The 20,525-nt window shown below is 35.0% G+C and overlaps 1 protein-coding gene across 1 annotated transcript; it reads right to left on the bottom strand.

Annotated features, from left to right (window-relative positions):
- Nucleotides 1-4,687: 4,687 nt before the first annotated feature.
- On the bottom strand, nt 4,688-16,707 carry LOC117106584 (remodeling and spacing factor 1-like). Its single transcript, XM_033247969.1, has 14 exons — nt 16,552-16,707; nt 15,836-15,927; nt 15,132-15,227; nt 14,402-14,530; nt 13,802-13,878; nt 12,551-13,281; nt 11,790-12,019; nt 9,820-9,924; nt 9,496-9,575; nt 8,948-8,999; nt 8,245-8,443; nt 7,778-8,012; nt 6,923-7,122; nt 4,688-5,787 (listed from the first exon to the last, which is right to left on the bottom strand). The coding sequence occupies exons 1-14, from the start codon at nt 16,685-16,687 to the stop codon at nt 5,012-5,014; spliced, it is 3,138 nt and encodes a 1,045-aa protein (XP_033103860.1). The 5' UTR covers nt 16,688-16,707; the 3' UTR covers nt 4,688-5,011.
- Between the last annotated feature and the right edge of the window lie 3,818 nt (nt 16,708-20,525).

The following is a 20,525-nucleotide window of genomic DNA, read 5'->3' on the forward strand; positions in this document are numbered from 1 at the left end:
ATGTTGCTGATATAAAATAATCTGTGAATTTCCCAGTGCAGCATTAAATGACAGTGACCGAAAAACGCCCAAGACACTTCGACTTGATTGAGACATTGAGGGTTGACATCAATTTCAATCAAGTCAAAGTGTCTTGCTGTACTTTTGTCTGTCAACCATTCTATAACCGAGGCATACATGAGACCACATCAATTACATGTTCCTATACGATTATATAATATATATATATATATATATACATACATACATACATACATATATATATGCTTTACTTCTGTTGAACGCTTTACATCAATTAATGTCGATATAGAATCGATTAACACACATCTGTTACTGTCATAAAATTATATTTGGGATTTCCAAGTACTGTACTGTAAAATTAATGTAAATGACCATGAAGTTAGTGCCGAGATTGCGTTTTTGGCACTAATAGCGTAAATATTTCACACGCTCTTTTTCTGACCGATGGCTTGTCGCGAATCTATTCTTTGGGTGGCAAAATGGGCGCTCCACCACAAACAACACCACAACCTCCAGGCAGTAGCCAAAAAATTTCTAACCAAACGCAGTTGGGGCGTTATGGGGGAGGGGGTAAGGGCTACGGCTCCGCCCCGGTCGGGGAGGCTTCCTCCCGTCAGGGAGAAAAACCACAATTCGTCGGAGAAAAAAAAAGTTTTCTAAAGATTTTAAAATCCATTAATAAGCCTTTGAAACCCCTAAATTTTCATTTTTTGGTGGTGGTGGGGGGGGGGGGGCTTCTGTCCCTGGACCACTTTCGAAAGGTTTTGAGCAACGCCCGACCACGCCCACTTTGTTAACGTGTGGGGCATCAGCCCCCCTCCTCCGTCAGGGACCTTAGACCCTTCGGCGGGGAAATCCCGGGGCCGCCACTGATCAAACGTGATTTAAAATGGCTAAGACTCCAATAGATAAGGTAACACCCCAAGACCTCCACTCTCGACAATAAGTTCCTCTTGTGACATTTAACACCCCAAGACCTCCTCTCTCGACAATAAGTACCTCTTGTGAAATTTTCTCCACTGATTTTTTTTTTCTCTGCTTAGTGAAAAAAGGCTTACGTAATTGCTTTAGAGAGCAGCTTAGCTCAGTCGGCTAAACTGGTGTGGTAGCCACTGTGTGTGCACTGCACCGTGGAGATTTTTGGTACTCGTGTTCAATTCCCTTCACCTGCAGCTGGATAGCTGAAATACACGGCTGGAATTGTAGGCGATCCCCATATCCCTGTTAGTCCACATTTGCACACCCCCGCACCCAAACAGTGAACAACCTGGGTATGGGTATTAGAGCAAAAATATAGGCCTACAAAAAAAATATAGGCCTACAAAAAAAATATATAAGGCATGAATTTAACATTGATGACAAATAGGCCTACCAAATGCAATATCGATTTGTACTATTTTGATAAAATTAATTTTATTACAATTATTATTAATTAATTAATTATTTTATTGTTGTTACTATATATATATACATAGAAAAACAAACTCGAGCCAGTTATGACAAGAACACTTTCGGGTGTTTTAATTCCAAGCATGCATGTAATAAACATTTCACTTATTACAATACAATTTAGATATTATATTGGTCTATCAGAGAATAAACATTATTGAATTATGAAAGATAACAACACAGAATCAATGCGTCAAGGCTTCGAATAAGACACAACTTCACGTGATGGTAACCATTTGGAGGAGTAGCTCCCCTAGGAAAACATATATAAGCAATGTTAGCTGAACTAGTAACCAACAAATACTCATTCGCATGTTCGACTCAAGAACTGCAGTAAACATTCTGGTGCACTCTTATCATGATACCGAAGACACAGTTCAACAAAATTATTGTATATGCAGAAACATGTAATTTATATTATAATATTGTACATCACTTCACTGGTATTTGGGGAAAACAAAATTGTATGATATTGTTTTTACACCGACGAAAGTATACAATTACTAAGTGTAGGTAGGCCTATGCATGGTGTGTAAAAGGAGATAGCACCAGGGACTATGTTTGATTTATATTGAAATGACCAAGTTTGTTTTTATTGAGATCGCTAAGTAAGTAAGTACAAGTACAGTAGCACCATATAGTTTAGATTTTAAAGTTCTAGCATTTACAGTCGACAGTAGACCTTTCGTGGGGTGTCTATCAATCAAACATAAAAACTGACCAACGAGAACAGGACCAAAAACATGCATGTCCTACAAATACATGTGTTGTCCGACCAATGTACGTGTTCACATATATTTACACTGTTTTATGGGACCTCAGCAACAATATCCAAGAAGCGGTCAGGGGTGGCACCAGGATTTGCCCAACGGAGGTCCGGTGTCCCAATGGGGGGGGGTTCCATGTTCCCGACAAAAGCAAATTGGGCATGGTTGGGAATCGCTCGAAATCTTTCGAAAGTGGTCCAGAAGCAAAACCCCGAAAATATCACAATTCAGGGTTTTCTAAGGCTTAATACATTTTAGATTCTACTATTCTCTCTGTTAAATTGCCTTTAGTGCAAACAGCCACGTCCTTATTAGTACACCCCAAGCTTTAGGAAGTTGAGTTCAGTTGTTAATACAGTGTTGTGAAAAAAAAATGCAGTTTGCAGGATTGAAAAATTAACCATCTTAAAAATAAAACAAGCTACACCCCCACTCCAACCAAGGACTTTTAACTGTACAGTCGAAGTATTTGTTCCAACCGTACTTCACAGTTGCAAGAAGGTGGAGGGGGTAGGATCACACCTCTGAATAGCTGAAAGGGGAGAGGGTAGCGCTACATTTAGAACAGCTAGTCGTGAGAGGTATGATTGACTAACAGATGTCCTCTCATCCATATATGCACATGGTGATGTCATCTCACCCATATATGGGCATGGTGATGTCATCTCACCCATAAATGGGAATGATGATGTCATCTCACCCATATATGGGCATGGTGACGTCATAACACCCATATATAGGCATAATGATGTCCTCTCATCCATATATGCACATGATGATGTCATCTCAACCATATATGGGCATGGTGATGTCATCTCACCCATAAATGGGAATGATGATGTCATCTCACCCATATATGGGCATGGTGACGTCATCACACCCATATATAGGCATAATGATGTCCTCTCATCCATATATGCACATGATGATGTCATCTCACCCATATATGGGCATGGTGATGTCATCTCACCCATAAATGGGAATGATGATGTCATCTCACCCATATATGGGAAAGATGATGTCATATCAAACCTATATATGGGCAAATCAAAAAATCTGTCATATTCATATTCTTTGCTTTACTCTAATTCGTTGGGCAGTTTATTTTGACATTTCTATACACATAAATATGTGACATAAATATGTGTGGCAGTGTAAACGTGTTATGCTCAGTTTGTAGACACATAAAAAAACTGTGCATGTTGTGTATGTATGCTCTAATTTTCATACATGCATACTTTTTTTAAGAAATATAATATGTGATAAAACCTCATCCAAATAAATCATTGAATAAACTCTTATAAAAATGATTACATAATTTATCAATTTTCAATAAAATAATGATCGAAAGAACAATTCAATTTTTCTGATTTACAGATGTTTTACTGTGAAAATATGCAGTTTTGATTGCCAAATATATTTGCAAAAAATATAGGAATAGTAGTAAATTATGCATCTATTACTTAAGACAGGTAAATATTTTCTCATTTTAACAGTCAATGAAAAACTAATAACTTACTTTTAAAAATAATTCAAATATTGTATTAATTGCCAAAAAGTAAATATACATTATATTGATGCACGTTTGCTATTGTTGAACATTTTATTCTTCAAGTTAAAAAGTGCTGAACAGAAAGTTTGCAATACAGTATTAGTATGAACACAGCAATGGCATGTGACATATCCTCATAAAAAAATTAAGCCTAGAATTCCCTCGGAGGATTTTGGAAAACAAGGGCCAATAAGCAGTAGTTACAATTTTGTGTACCTACAGTATATTCCTAGCTCAATTTGAGTTGGTTTTCGTGATACACTTCAAATATTTTTTTTTTACAGTGTGGATGTAATATTGAACTGTTCTCTTCACTTTCTGTACTCTCTGAAGTACACACACGTATTATGAATTCCATGTGTGTACAAGTATAAATACACACATAAATAAATTTATAGTGTGCTTTGTATACACGTTTCTTGCATATCATGATACATAAATACATAACTTATCCAGTATGCAATTGGTCAGCATGTGCATTCCTGTACAGTTGTACACATTGACTCTGTATGTACACTCTAACAGGCATGCATGGATGTATTAAGCAAATACATGTTTGGCATGCATCCAATAATGTACATGATATGAGCCTACTGTGCACAAATTTAGCTCAGCCACCGGCCTCACAATGTAGCATCTCAGTTGAATACACTCATGCACATTTGATTTTCAGCATGAATTTTGCCTCATGAGGCCATCAACAAATGGTATATTTGATATTTTTCAACTAGTGTAGCACAAATTTGCATCATGTGTGTACTACTCGTGAGAAAGGATGTAAACTCAGTCCATATGTGCATGACGTGCTTGAATGAGAATATTTTTGAAACTCATGAGAAAAAACACAGTACAATTTTCATACTAGGGAGCTTTCGATTGCACGAAGTGGTAAGACATAAAACGTAATGACATCCCTAAGAATTCATCTGCGCGTGTGAAAATGTTAAGTTCTTCTCGTCGTGTGGATTCTAGGATGCAACTTGATCAAATTCTATGTTGTGCAGAGAATGTATGAGTGATTCCCTTCTAGCATTGCATCGTCACACAGAAGAAAAGCTCTCTGTTGTGTTTGAAGACGTGCTGAATGCCTCGAGAGACAAATAGCTGAGCTACAGCAGGCTTTTTTTTTTATAAAACCTGTATTCATGCCTTAATTTGTGGTAACATCCATTCATTATTTGACGTATACTACACTGTACACATTTTAAAAACATTTAAAATTCTATACTGCATCGTCTGCCGTGACAAAATCAATGAGATCAGTAACCTCCATCAGGAGATCATCATCATCGCCTTCACGACTACCGTTACTTCCGTTTCCGCCATTGATAGCGAGTGACGATTTATTTCCACTTATTGAAGGTGATACCTTCTTCTTCGTATCAGTGTTTTGTTCTTTGTCCTTATTTTTATCTTCATCTTTCTTAGTGTTTCTTTGTTCTTCATTTTCTTTATTTGAATCATTTGCTTTCCCTTTAGTGTCTTTATCACCTTCATTGTTATTGTCATTTTCCTTATCTTCTGGAGCTTTTGTTTCTTTCTTCTCAACGTTGTCGTCATTTTCATCATCTACTTCATCTTCATCCGTTTCATTCTCCTTCTTTTCATCCTCATCCTCTTCTTCCTCTTCAAATTCTTCTTCCTCACTTGTAGAGTCCTCAACCAACGCTTGGTAACTAGCCTGCCTTTTATGCGACTTCTCTATCTTGTCCAACTCCTCCCCAAGACTGAAATCACTATCATCATCATCACAGATGCGTTTCTTTGACTTTTTTGAGCGTTTTTTCTCTTTCTTATCTTCTTCTTCCTGCTCATCTTCATCTTCGCTGCGTAATACAAATTTTCTCTTTGACTGACGAGATTCCATTTCCGAACCATTAGAATTGTCAGAGTCATCGCTATTCGAGTCCTCACGGTAAGAGACTTGTTTGCGAGCTGCTTTGCGTTGTCGTGTGCGGCCAGTGAGCTCATCGCTGTCATAGCTAGATTCCTCAGTTTCTATTAAAGAATGGAAAACATTCAATTGCAAATTTTTATATACTGAACGAATTCATAAGTAACACAATGAATCATCATTAAACTAAAATGCCAATATCTTTATCTAATAGTTAGTGTATTGCTACTAAAATAGGGACTTGATGATCTATAAAGATAGACCATCAATTCCCTCTTGACAATATAAAATTGTAAAGCTGCCGAAATCCCAAATGGAAAGATGACAAAATCACTAGCCTTCTTCTCTCCCAAAGGGAAGATGGAAATATTACAAAAGTAATACCTTCTCCCAACTCCAACCATTCACAAGAAAAGAATTACAATAATGCATCAGTTACCCTTTAAACTGCCCTCTCACTCACTTTCTTTTCAATTCCATCTATTCCCAAGAAAAGATGGTAATAACACCATGCACTTTAGCCCCTCACTCCCTCCTGGAAATCAGGGTGGTCTCCTACACTCCCTCAGGCAAGCAAGCAAGAATCTCATGGAAACTGAAGCCTGGTTTCCTTAAAATTGCTACACTGTCGCTCCAGTGTTTTCAGTAAAACCGTTGTACTCTGTAGTGGTACCCGACGCAATCAGCATTACCAAAAGCTGTCGGCGATAGCGTGTAGCAATTGTATGGAAACCAAGTTTAACCCATCTCCCACAACCTGCATGTTTTTACTACTTTATTACCACTTTCTTATTAATTGTCTCATGGAAGTCAGTGTTGATGGGTATCATCTTGCACAGCAAAATAAAATTAGATGACAAAAACATGTGAAATACCTTAATATATGGTCATGATGACATCACACCATGACCATATATAGGCACATCATGGCTATATATGGGCATGACATCCCACCATGACCATATATAGGTACATCATGACTATATATGGGCATGATGACATCACACCATGACCATATATAGGTACATCACGACTATATATGGGCATGATGACATCACACCATGATCATATATAGGCACATCATGACTATATATGGGCATACAACAGTTTTTTTGTCAGAGAAAATTGATAGTGTTGACAGTGCTTTAAGAAAGCTCATTTAAACGGATCTCCTGGAAGTGACTTCTCCCAAATTGGGGCCCCTGGCTTTCCCCTCAAATAAAAAAACTATTGATATACCTGGTAATGAAACCAGCTCATCTTCACTTAATTCAGAGTCGCTGTAATCTTGGTAACGCGCTCTCTTTTTCGTCTTGGTACGTGAGCTCCTCCTCGTTGGCATTTGCCTTAGTCGTCTTGATGACCGCCGTCCAATGCCACTGTAAACACTCTCATCACTGTCGTACGGTAAATCGTCTTTTTCCGAACTGGATTGCTCACTGATGATAAAAAAAAAAAGAGTTTGCTTTTTCATTATTAAAATAATAGAAATTATAAAAGTAATATTGATAATGATTATTATTAAAAATAATAATAAAATAATAAAAATATTATAGTAATACTATGATATTACTATAATATTATGATAATGTTATGATATTTAGTTATGAATTTCCAATGCTTTGGTGAGTATTCCTAGTTTTTTTTCTTGCAGATTATCTGTAGCCCTACTCCCTGGGGAGTATTCCTAGGCCCACTTCCTGGGAGTATTTCCAGCCCAATGTAAATTTTATGAAGTTCATGTTTTTGTTATATGGAGGCTTGTAATCTCAAAACCAGCATCAGTGACCATAAATGAAAACTGACCTTTAAATATATTCATATTCTCCACATTATAAGCCTTAAATTTATGGGTCATTTACTGGAATTGACTTACTATTGCTAAAATTTATGAGTAAAAGTATTACAGCTCTTCTCTGTACTAAAGTATACAACACTGCCACAATCTTACACTAATTACTCAGTTTAACAATTAGCGACAGTACGCTGGTTTTGAAACGGCAACGGCAAGCCTCATGTTCTAAAAATTACATGCTGTGATCTAACTAAAAATTTATATAAATGAACATAAGATATGTTTTAAAATGAATATACCTTTCACTTAATTTGAAGTCTTCGCTTCCATCACTCGCTTCACTGCTCTCAGCATCCAAATCCATCAGCTTTCTCTTTTTCTTCTGTACACGTTCATAATTCCTTCTCTCTTCATCATCTTCATCTTCTCTTGGACCCTTCCCACCGTAATCCCCTCCTTCTCGATTTGCTCTTTCTATTGTCTCAATGTCTTTCCCTCTACTGAATCCATAGTTTTTGTGATATTCTTCCAGGGCTAAATGAAAACAACAAAAACATTCATCATTTCAAAAAAATAACTCAATGTCTTGTTGCTGATCTGAATTTTAACTTGTGTGTGAAGTTACTTGTCAATTTGGATTTTATTGTTTAACTTCTATTGCGATGCAATGTAATTTACTTTCAATAATGTGCTGTTTGAATTTTATCTTCCCTAAATTTTAGATCCTCATAATTTTAACTTTTTCTTTTATACTGTAAATTATTACCTTTGTCGTGCTCCTCAACTTCATCTCGTATAGCAGAGTTGATGGTATTATCAAACTCATCAAACCTGTAGTTGATTTGTTTACGATTTCTCCGCGATCGCCGTTCGATCACCTCATACTCTTCTTCGAAATCCTCAACATAGTCTTTGTACTGTCTTTTCTTTTTCTTACGCTTTGGTTTCTCAATAAGTAACGTCTCCTTTTGTGGAAAATTTATAATTTTCCAAAGGAAATAAGAGAACATTAAGGGACCATACAAAAGGTCATGTTAGCACTAAATTTTAAAAGTATATAAGGAATCATAATGTTCATTCTATTTCATTCATATATCATTCCCAAAAATTCACAGATTAACATCACTTTATATGATTATATATATTATATATTAATGCTTGCGGTACACCACACCCGTGGTGTACCACAAGCATTAATATACTTCGAACAATATTATACACATTTTTAATATACATATATTCTGATGGGACCAAAGGTGACACCGGGAAGGGGAGGGGGGAGGAGGAGGCCACGGGGGGAAATCCCCCTGTCGGGGCCTTCCCCCCTTATCCAGGCACCAGTCAGGGAGTAGGACCCTAAGGCTGGCAAATCCTGTTACCACCACTGGATGATACAAAAGACTTATAACCCAAGAAAACGATATATAATGTGAACTAATTAAGAATAATATCTGTAGAACACTACTCACAACTGGTAGGATATTAGCCTCACTGATGCCCACATAAGTTAAAAGATTTTTCCTGTAAAAATCAACCAAAAAACAATTTCTTAAATTATGCAGTGCTTATTAACCTCATTCGCTTCACACAATAAACAAAGTTGCTGTAAATCATCATGTATTTCATCAATGATAAAGCTCTACATAGTTATTATATTCAATCAAAATTTGCTCATGTTAGTTTGATTTTAAATTTATAATCTGTTTGTAATTATATTCACTACGGTGTTCTGTAATGTTTTTGAGCAACTGTGCCTCAAAAATTCACAATAGCTCATTTAAATCAAATCATTATTAAACTTTTTACTACAAAAATCTTGAAATTGATTACCAGCTAATTTGAGGGTCTATGCGAAAGAATATACATACTATAGTGTTTAATGTCTTTATTAGTGAGCAAAATATTTTATCATCCTAATTTTCAATTGAAAGTTAAGAATTTACACTACTTAACAAACTAAGCAATTCAAAGATTGAATTATATATCTTTTTAAATTTATGTTTTTAACAAAACATACTTGCGTCTCTTTCTAGCTTTTTGTTTGATCTCTTGATCCAGTGCTTCAAGAGTTTTTTCCAACTGCGAAATAAGTTTTACCTGTGAAAAAGGAAACAACAAATATTGTTAACATTAATACAGAATAATAAAATAATAATAATAACAATGAAAAACAATACATGTGAAAAAGGAAGTAATAACAATAAAAGCATTAATATAAAATAATTACAAGTAATAATAAAAAAAGTAAGAAGGAATAATAATATATAAATATTAATTTCGTTACATATTAAGTAATAATTAATATTTATTATTCAATTTGTAGTAACCTTAAGTAACTTACATGTTCACAGCTGGGACAGAACCAATCACCATCAGGGATGATCATTAGCGGTGGACGTAGGCATGCAGTATGGTAGCCAGCATCACAGCTATCACACAAAAGAATCTGCCAAGAAAAATAAACAATAAGAATCATCATTGGAGGTGGACATAGGCATGCAGTATGGTAGCCAGTATCATAGCTGCCATGAATGTAGCTTCATAGAATTGTATGGTAATCTATATAAGCTTACATAACAGCTGCAGTCACACAAGTGGCATTCATCTATTCATCCCTTCAATCCATCCATACAAATGAACTAATTAATTCCTTTATTTACTTAATCAATCAATCAATCAATCATACTGTACATTTATACATCTATTGACCATCCACCTATAAACATAGAAATTACATGTATTTGCTCTGTTTTTCTTGAAATTAAAAAAATATTGAACATGATCTTGAACACGTCACTACTGTACTACTAAAGACGGGCATTCACTGCATTTTATGACCATCGCACGATGCAACGGAGCGTATGCTGCAGCGTGTAAAGTGTTGGACTTCTGATCGTGAGATTGGGAGTTTGAGACCGACGCTCATCGCATTGCTTGTGTCCTTGGGCAAGACACTTTACATGCGCATCTCTCTTCACCCAGGAGTATAAATTGGGGGGTGGGGGTCATGCTGTCAACCTGCTCATCAGTGATCCTGCTACGACTGTTCCAGTCAATTAATAACAATTATAAGTCAATTGTGACGTCATCACTGTAACTCGCAATGTTATTTGCCTATCCCCCAGTGTCCAATAATTTTTTATTATTGGATGCTCAGCTTGATTTTTTAAGGTTCGTGTGCAAAAAAAATTCTCATTTTTTTCGTCACTACCGCGAATACATCGCGCACCGTGACAAAAATTGAATTGTAATTGAAAATTGCTTTCGTAAAACAAGCTTAATTAGAACCCGAAGAAAGTTACTTCAAATTCAATATTAAGTATGAACAATTAAGGAATTCATTGAATCAATGGACCCTCCTAAGCACAACCAAGTGAACGTTTAATAGAAATATTTTAGACCTATTTTCAAGACTCAATCGGGCCTCCTCCTTCTATTACTGGGCATAGGCCGTAGCCTAGCCATGGCCTAGATATGAAATCATCGCACGATTTTACCTGTCTGCATGCACCAAACAAAAAGGACTTCAGTCACTGTATTCCCTCTCGAATGCTGAAATGTTTATTTCTTTGACGAAAGTCTATCAATATAGCATTACAAACAAGTTCTTTAACACAATAGTTAGGCCTATTCATAGTATCCGTACTGTACTGCTGATGTTAGATGAGTTAAACGCGTACTGCAGGAGCAAAAATCAGCATACGCACAGCTAAATGTAAATACGCACACGTATACTGATCATATCACTATAGCAACCGATAGCTGCTACAACAAGTTGGTTATAAAAAACCAAAATTAAAAGATGGTGATTGACTTATAAAGCAATTAGTAGAGCATGCATCGTACACTAAACGGAAAATTATTATACTTAGGTTAGATTTAATGCATTCAAAAATTTCCTTCGGGCCTTGCAGGAACTCAGGAAATTTTTTCAAGCATTAAATCTAATCTTCGTACAATAATTTTCCTATAGTGTACTATGCGGAGCTCTACTAATTGCTTACTAGAATTGACAAGAATCGAGTATACGCGATTATTTGCTAAAGGAAGCTATATCAAAAAAGAAACTGTGTAGATTCTGTGATTCATATGAACGAACGAACGATGCAACGCTGTCTGCTGATTGTCAGTGGCAGTCTGAACTTCTGTAGTGCACGCGTTGTCACGTTACGTTCTTTATAGAATTGCCGCGTCGGCTAACAACCGCCGGGCACAGTGAGTGCTCAGCTTAACACTAACTATGAAGATGATGAGTACATAGCGTAGCTTTCATGGAGCCATGCAGGCTAATCGACATTTTGATGTACTAACCCATTCTGGATGGTTGTACTGATGACATTTGCCACAAGGACTATCATGCTCCTCCTGCGGTTCCTCGTCCTCCTCCTCAGGTTGTTTTTCCTTTTCCTCCTCCTCCTCTTTCATTTCCTCTAGTTTCTCAGCTGCTTTCCGTGAGGATCTTCTCTTAGGTGTGTAGCGGATTGGAACTCTTCTTTTCTTCTTCTTTTTAGGTTTCTTGCTCACCACCTTGGCATTTGTATCTGGAAGGTTATCAAGATTTTGTAATGTTTGAACATAAAAAAAGAAAAAAATTTGTATCACATATTAAATTTGCAGTCGATTTTCTCTACAGCATTTGTTGTATATAAAGTATAGGACTATACTTTCCTCTGTTGATAGTAAGCATCACGATGAAAAACAATTCTAGTCAGTTTAACAAATTATTACATTAGTATTATTACATTTGTTACAATAATAAATTGATTTTTATACATACAATACTTTATTCCATACAGCAACTATTCCAAATCTATCACACAGTGGTGACAAGGGTGGGTTGCAGACATTTTAAGGGTGACAGGATGATAACATTTTGTAAACTCCAAATAATAAGAATGGATTTTAAGGATGTGCGAAGGGAGTTAATAAAGGTGGGTGGAAGGCGATGACTGGGAGGAAAACCTCAAGGCTGAGTGACTCTGTCCCACCATACAGTAACTTCATCCTTGCTTGAAGAAGGTTATATAAAAATTGAAAACATAAAAATGCAGATGATAAAATTAGTAACAAACCTTTTTCAGCACCGCTCATCTCTTCCTCTTCTTCATTTAATTCTTCATCCTCTTTAGTTTTTGGAACTTCTGTTGACTCTTCATCCATTTGAGTTGTTTCCTTTGTTTCAACTTTATTGTCTTTTTCCTCAATTGAATCGGATTTTTCATTTTTGACTGATTCCTTTGATGTCATAACTATCACTGATGCTCTGGCCATTGTTTTTTCATCCTTACAGTTTTCAGATTCATTCTTTTCTTTACTTTTATCTTCACTTTCTCTTTCTGCAACATTTTCAGCTGCCACTTTTTTTCCCTCTGAAATATTTTCTTTCTGTACTATAACTTCTGCTTCAATTTTCCCCCCTGTAGTATCTTTTCCTACGTCTTTAGTTTCTGTCGTTTGTTCACTTATCTCTGCACTCTTATTTTCATTTACTTTCATTTTCTCTTCTTTTCCATTATGTTCAATGTCCTGTTTCTCTGTGTCTTTTTCTTCCTTCACTTTCGTGCTTTCTGTAGCATCTTCGATTCTTTCATCCTTTTCTTTTCCAATTTTCATTTCAACTTTTTTTTCAATGCCTTTTCCTTCTATTTCTGCATCCCCAACGTCCATCTTTACATCTTCTGTTTCATCAGATTTTTTTTCCGAACCGTTTTCAGCTTTATCATCGCTACTTGTTGATTCCCCGTCTTCTACAATGTCCGAACTTTTAAGTTCATGTATTATTCCAGCAAGTTGGTTTCTATCACTAAAACGAAATTTATGATAAAAGTTAATAAAAACATAGCCCAACATCATTTCACATTAGTGGGTTTCATTTCAGCCGTCCAATAGAAAAGATTGGGGAATTCATATATTAGTTCATACCTATCATACATAAAATTGAAATTTTTTAAATAAAATATAGAGCATGAATGGAATTAGCTGATGGTCGTCGGCTGACACGGCTCTATAGGGAAAGCTACATCATGATTATTTTATCCTTCCACCATTGTTTTTTTCTAATGACTTTAGAGTACATGCATATTCCCAAAGATACAAAGTACAAAACACTGTATTACAAAAAGATATAAAATATCAACAATCGTATATTACACATACTGTACAATTCATATTTTCATATTTAAATTTTGAAGTTAAGCACTTAGCCAACAAAGCACAGCACTAACATAAGGATACTTGTCAATTGACTGATCATCAATCAATCGATCAACAATCAATAAATCATGATTATCAATATATAAAATACAGAAATCATAGACACTAACTATGAAATAAGTTGCCAAGATGAACTGTCATCATCATCTTGTTCTTCTCTGTACAAACGAATGTTGGCATCCTGGTCCTGCAAAGAATCATTGATAAACATGACAGAAATATTATTAAATTGACTTTTAGTAACTGTGGGTTTATGCATGTAAATGTTTCACTTTTTAAGCTAGACTCCGGAGGGGAAAAAACTATTTTTTTAAAAGAAAAAAAAAAGGTGTTTGACAAAAAGCTCGGGAACAGTAAATGAGATACAGATTTTTGAATATTTAAAAACTCAGGAAAAAGGGACATAAGTGCTTTTTTCCACCTCCCCCTCCACCCAGTTTTTTAAACATTACAAAATCTGCATCTCATTAACCATTTCCAAAGGATTCTGTCAAACACTTTTTGTATCCTAGAAATATCAGTTGTACAACATACTGTATCAACAATTTTTTTCCTCCAGAGATTCACTTTTATAAAAAAATTTTACATATATTTAAAAAATGAATAAAACTTTGATGAAAGGATAACAAAAATATAAAAATATAATTATATAGTTTGTATTATATGATTTAATGTATAACAAAAATGACGGGTGTTTCAAACCATCCTACCTTTTGATACCAATAAACGAGTCCAGTTTTGTCACGTCCAATTGGTTGGAGGCGCATCTTGTCAGGACTCTCTTCATTCACAACTTCACGTACCTTAGCATTAGTATCAAACTGCGATTCACACAAAAACTACAAATTGAAAAAAAATGTGCAAAGTTAAAATACTGTACCCTTATAAATATTCATTTAATTTGCTAGAAGCAAAAATTTTAATCTTACAATCTTCAAGTAATTTTGTATCGGATAATTAAGAAGACACTTGGAGCCATTCATATTTTTTCCATTGGTGTCTATTAATTTACACATATTTTTACAGAAGTTTAACATATACAGGGTTCTCACCAGCATGTAATGAGCGCCAGTTGGCAAGCGGGGTGGGGGGTGGTGCATGCAACACCACTGGGGTCGCACAACTGGATATTTCATATATTCAGTTTCAAGTACTGTAATATGATGGGACCATAAGGGAAGTTGAGATAGAATGAGCTAAACCTGGGTAGAGCTACTCATAGAGAGAGGCCTTATGCACAGCTAAAGAAAGAAGCATTCAACCTGACAATTGGCAAACTAGATCTTACTAGCGATCTGCCAGATTGTATACCAAAGTGGGATTTGGCAAATTATGAGGATTCTCTGGGCCACTTAACGACAAGCAAAAGATAGGCAAAGGATTAAATAATAATTGTATGTTTGTATCTTCTACATTACTATAATATCAAAGCCATGTTACCTTAAGCAGATTGATCTTGGAGTCCAGTTTGATTTCCGTATAGCCGAACTCCTCAATTTCCCACGCATACACTGGATTACACCAATGCCGTAGCATCTGCATTAGCAAATACAAATTAACTCATTTTTACAGCAGTTATGACACTACCATTATTGTAGTCAAATATTTTTAAATGCTTTCATTTTGGTAGTCCTATACATGTTTCATAATAGCACTTATTACAGTACTGTACACTAAATTAATGTAAGTAATTGTGTATAACTTGTTATGTTATTTATAAACTACTCATTAAATATTATATGTGCAGAGTTAATAGTATTTAATACAGTACTTTTTTTATATTGGTTAGTTCATATTAAGTCATTGGATCTCAACTAAAAATTATTGGAAAATATTTTACTGAAAAATTAACAGATAATTAGAAAAAATAGAATGCTTATTACTTGCATAGACTCTAATTTGGCTCATAATTTTTGTAGTAAAAGTGTGTAAACTAGTAATATATTAATGGTTGTCTTGTTTTGATTAAATCTGTGAGGATTTTCAATAGTTTCCTAAATATACACTAGATACAAAGTATACTTTAAACTATATAAATAACATTGCAAATCTCATTATTATTATTACATAATTAATTGCAGAAATATTTATTTTTATCATTAGTATATACTGAATGTTTTTGCAGATTGTATGTGGATACAAACCTTTGCCAGCTGTTTCTGCCAGCGGTCAACCGACACATTTTTGATGATTCTTCTCATTAACTTGATGTGCATAAACAGCAGTTCTTGGCTCACTAACAATAGACAAAATTACATTAAAATAGACAAAATATTGCAATCACTTCTTGGGTTGTTCCCTGAGGTTAAAATGACTAGGCCTAGGCTCTCTGTCATTTTCTAGATTTTTTTTTTTTTTTCATTTTTAATGATGCTTTTCCAACATCCCTGGCATTAAATACAGGGAATAAATGATTAAAATTAGGTTGAGCCTTGACCTCCTAGCCTATAACTAGGTCGAGGTCTGGACCTAGCACAGCCTAGCAGAGGCCAAGCTCTAGCCTATCGATGGATTTGGACAATAAATGGAGCTCTTCTTCATTCAAACTATTATCATGCAATCTTTATATTATCATAATTTATCCTTATATGGAGTTATTTTGTTATCCAATATATGGATACAATGTTACGTTCCACCAGTGTAAATAACGCAATATATTTTTTTTTTGTGGATGTCCAGGCATAGGTTATCGATACCAGACATCAGAATGACACATCAAAGCGGCTAGCCAAGCCAAGAAGATCATTACAACAGCTACCAATCTGGGGCTAGCCTGGCAAGACGCTTGTCTTGGTGAAATTAAAAACCATGTGAAATCAAAACGTATATTCAGGTTAAAAAAGTAAAACCATCCACAAACCTTGCTCCACATTTTCCAGGGATTCTTGCAATTCTGGAATAGTAAGATCTGGAAGTTGCAAATGCTCGCCATAACGCTGTAAAAACGAGCAAATTACAGCAAAATTTGGGTTTTTGTACACAGTTGCAGACGCCATGGCTTAGCACTCATTTTATTGTAAACAATGAATTATAGAGGGCGCTCGATGGCTTGCTCAATTAGTAGCACACAAAAGAACAATTTCCTCAGCACTCTCCATTCAACTACTCACATTTTAAAATTTCTAACATCTCGAATGTCCTGTAAGGGGAGGGAGAGGGGATATTAAACCAAAGATTTTCATTAGGATGCACTCAAAACTTGCTTGACGTCCTCACTCGAGTACACTTTTAGTAGTTGAAGAACAAATGTAGCAGTATTATGCATAGGCCTATGAGATTTAATTTTGGGCATTCCCTCCTACAAGCACTTACTCCTGTATTAGACATATTATATAAAAAAAGAAAAAAAAAAGAAGGGGGGGGGGGTTCATTAATGTCAGTTATCAGAAGAAGAAAGAAGAATTGTACTGGTCATGTTCTAAGGGGAGAGAGTTTGTTGAAAGAAGTCATAGAGGGGGACGAATGGAAGGGAAAAGACCAAGAGGAAGAAAGAGGATGGGGATGATAGACGATTTAAACTGAGGATAAAAGGCCTTATTAAGGAAGAGAAGATCGGAGGACAGATGCCAGTGGAGGAGTTGGCAGACAGGGACCTGACGGCAGAACACTAAAGGACAAGTAAGCATACAATATAAATAAACTTAAAATAAAGGATATATAGCTACAATGAGTAAATTTTAAAATGATAATGATACACCCTCCCCCTCTCCTCCAGTGATGTAATGCGTCATTTATTAAAATTGATTATCGATCTTTATTGCTTTAATATCTAGGCCTGTATATATATTAATGTTTATATAGGATATTATTGCTTTAATATCTAAAAATAATGTGTTATCAAAAGCATTACAAGCGCATACAAATGAAAGTTAACATTCAAAGATTATCAAAATGCGTAATTCTACATGCCAGTTTTAGTCTTATATATTTTAATATACATTCTGCCTAATTAAACTACTTTTTTGCCGAATTTACGTTTTAAAATGCGATTTCCGTAATATCGAGATCAATTTCATTCGAATTTTGCAGATCCAATGATGTAATGCGTCATTTTGAAATCGATTATCGATTTTATTTATTTAACGCATGTCCCCGAATGCGCATTTTGCCGAATTTTGCCGTGTTTGTCCGTTTCCAATATTGTCGCTAATCGATCATCGATTTCGTCGCACAACCCTCTATACTAACGGCCTCTAAGGTTGATTCCTCGAAATCCACCTTGGAGAGGCCCCATTGGTCTACTGTCCAATTTTGCTAATTACCGTACCTAATGTTCTGTTTCAGTTATAATGACCCCCTGCGAAGTGTTCCAATTTTTTTCGCTTTTTATTTTTTTTTCCATTGAGAACAATGGCTCGTTGTCTATTACGCAGAAACATGCTCATAAGTCTCTCATTGGGTCAAGAATGTTTTCACTTCATGTGATGGTCAGTAGGTTTATTAGTATTGATTTGATTTGTATATTTAAGTAAAGTACTTTTTATTGAAATTGTTTCGATCTATTTCATTAGTTTAGGCCTATAACTTATTTGATCTTTTTTTCAAAGAATTCAATTCCAATTCAGATTCATTATAGGCAGTATAAATACTTTTTTAAATCGTTTTAGCTTTCAATTGATAGATTGGTGAATGAGAAAACATTACTGTGTTTACCAATTAACAGACGCAAAATCGGATTCGTTATGAATACCTTTAAGTACGATATACTTTAACTTTATATAATTTAAGTATACTCCACGCAGGATGATGTTTGTTCATACACTTATTTAAAATGAAAACACGCCAGCTTTTACTGGTTCAAACTTCAAAATCTTATACTGGAAGATCAAAAAGTAATTTGTTAAGATTGCAGATTGATTTAATAACAGACATAAAAAAAAAAAAAAAAAAAAAAAAAAAAAAAAAAAAAACCAAACAAAAAAACGATCGAATTAAGCTTAAAGTATTAAATTGCAAAAGGGAAAATCGTTGGTTAAATTTATTTTAATTACATATTTTTGTTAATTACAACATACGCCAATAACCAAGACATCAACATAAATTACTAGTTTTTATATATGCAATATTTGAAATAAAGTTTGAATATAATAATATTTTAGAAACTTTTTAATGAGCAAAATCTTTTACTTAAATAAGAATTTCTTCGATTTTAACGATGACTGCCGTGTATTTCTATTATAGCTTAATGTTAAACTTGCATGTTAAGAGCTTCAATTAAAATTAAAACGAGGAAAAATTGTCCAGACCAATTAACGTAGTAATGAGCTAGGCTACAGTTTTTGCATATTAAAGATATCTTTTTCTGGTGTGGATCCAGCCAGGTAAGAAAGTGGGGGCGTGAATGTGCGAACTGAGGGAGAGTCTCAGCATAAAGCCGTAGGAAGCGCAACGGGTAAATCTCACTTATTGCCTCTGGATTGATGTTTACTATTTTTTGCAAGGTAATTTTCTGATAGGCCTAAGCACAAGAAATAGAGAGGACGTACGCCCCTCCTAATCCGCCACTGCCTTCTCTCTTATTCTTTTGCCAAACATAGGCCTACACGTAACAGAAAATTAAATACGATTTGAACCGATTCTTAAATGTCCTGAATTTAAGGTTTTTCGTAGTAAAACAATGGGGTTTTTTGAATAAATTAAGTTATTTTTAATTCCAATTAATGACTTTATTAAAACGTCTTAAAACTTGTGTACCGGTATTTCCAATTAACATTTATTAAATTATGTATTCTTTTAGATTGAAAATTGAAAATTTATTAAGTTTTTCTATTGTATATGCGGCATATGATGATGTTCACTTGAAGAATAATGACTGAATTAAAGAAAAAACCATCAGTTTGGTCTGTAAGCCGACTTGATAAAAATGTTAATTATGCAAATAATAAAGATAACAATGTTCTTCAACAGTACAAATTTCGATATTTTATAGCTGTTGTTAAACTTCCCACTACAGTATTTTTATTGAAGAACTATACGAGGTAGGCAATTAAAATAGATTCTAGGGTTCATATTTTCTATATTATTGCAAACAAAACTTTGACAGGGTCTAGTAATAGTGCCTTCGTAGGGTGCATTGGATTAGAACAAGGTAATTCAACAAAAGGACGCACATCTCCGCTCTCGAACATAGCGCGTGCGTAGTCCTTTGATCTTTACTGTGGCATCGACAATCCGATACTAGTTGCGAGTACAGCCGTCAATTATTAGTCTATGCGTGCCATTCGTTTTACGGTGTTAGTTTTTATTTTATTAATTTTGGGTACTTCGCAATGTCTGTTACATTTGATTTTTTTTTTACCGCGAGCTTGTTAAATGCTTCTATAAACTGCAATTTGATTTGTGAAAATTGACCAAGAAAATGAAAAGTTATAGCAATTCAAAATTTACGAATTTTATAAAATTTCATGTTCTAATGTAACATTTATCTGTCATTTTGACAATGTTGGCATAAATAAGGTGCCGAGGACGAACATTTGAGTATATACGGAACATTTATTAATTTTTTCTGCGAAGTGAGTCTCATGAACGACAATTCACCACAATTTTGGTAAAATTAATGTTGAAATGAAGAATATATTTCAGTCTAATGTTAGTGCAAAATATCATTAGGCATTTGTAATCACCGCACGACGTGCGACTAACATGGCAACTAACACGCGCGTGGGTAAATCGTCACGTACGTACGCTGACGGTTTATGGTCTGGTTGCTATGGTTTTTGTGACGTTCAGCGTGTAGGGACGCGCGTGCGCCTAGAATGTCGATGCCAGAGTTATAACCTTTGATGTACCGAGATGTGCGTCCTTTTGTTGAATTACCTTGATTAGAAACGTTGT

Source organism: Anneissia japonica, unplaced genomic scaffold, assembly GCF_011630105.1.
Source record: "Anneissia japonica isolate Jap-2015-1 unplaced genomic scaffold, ASM1163010v1 scaffold287989_len141851_cov153, whole genome shotgun sequence".
NCBI lineage: Eukaryota > Metazoa > Echinodermata > Crinoidea > Comatulida > Comatulidae > Anneissia > Anneissia japonica.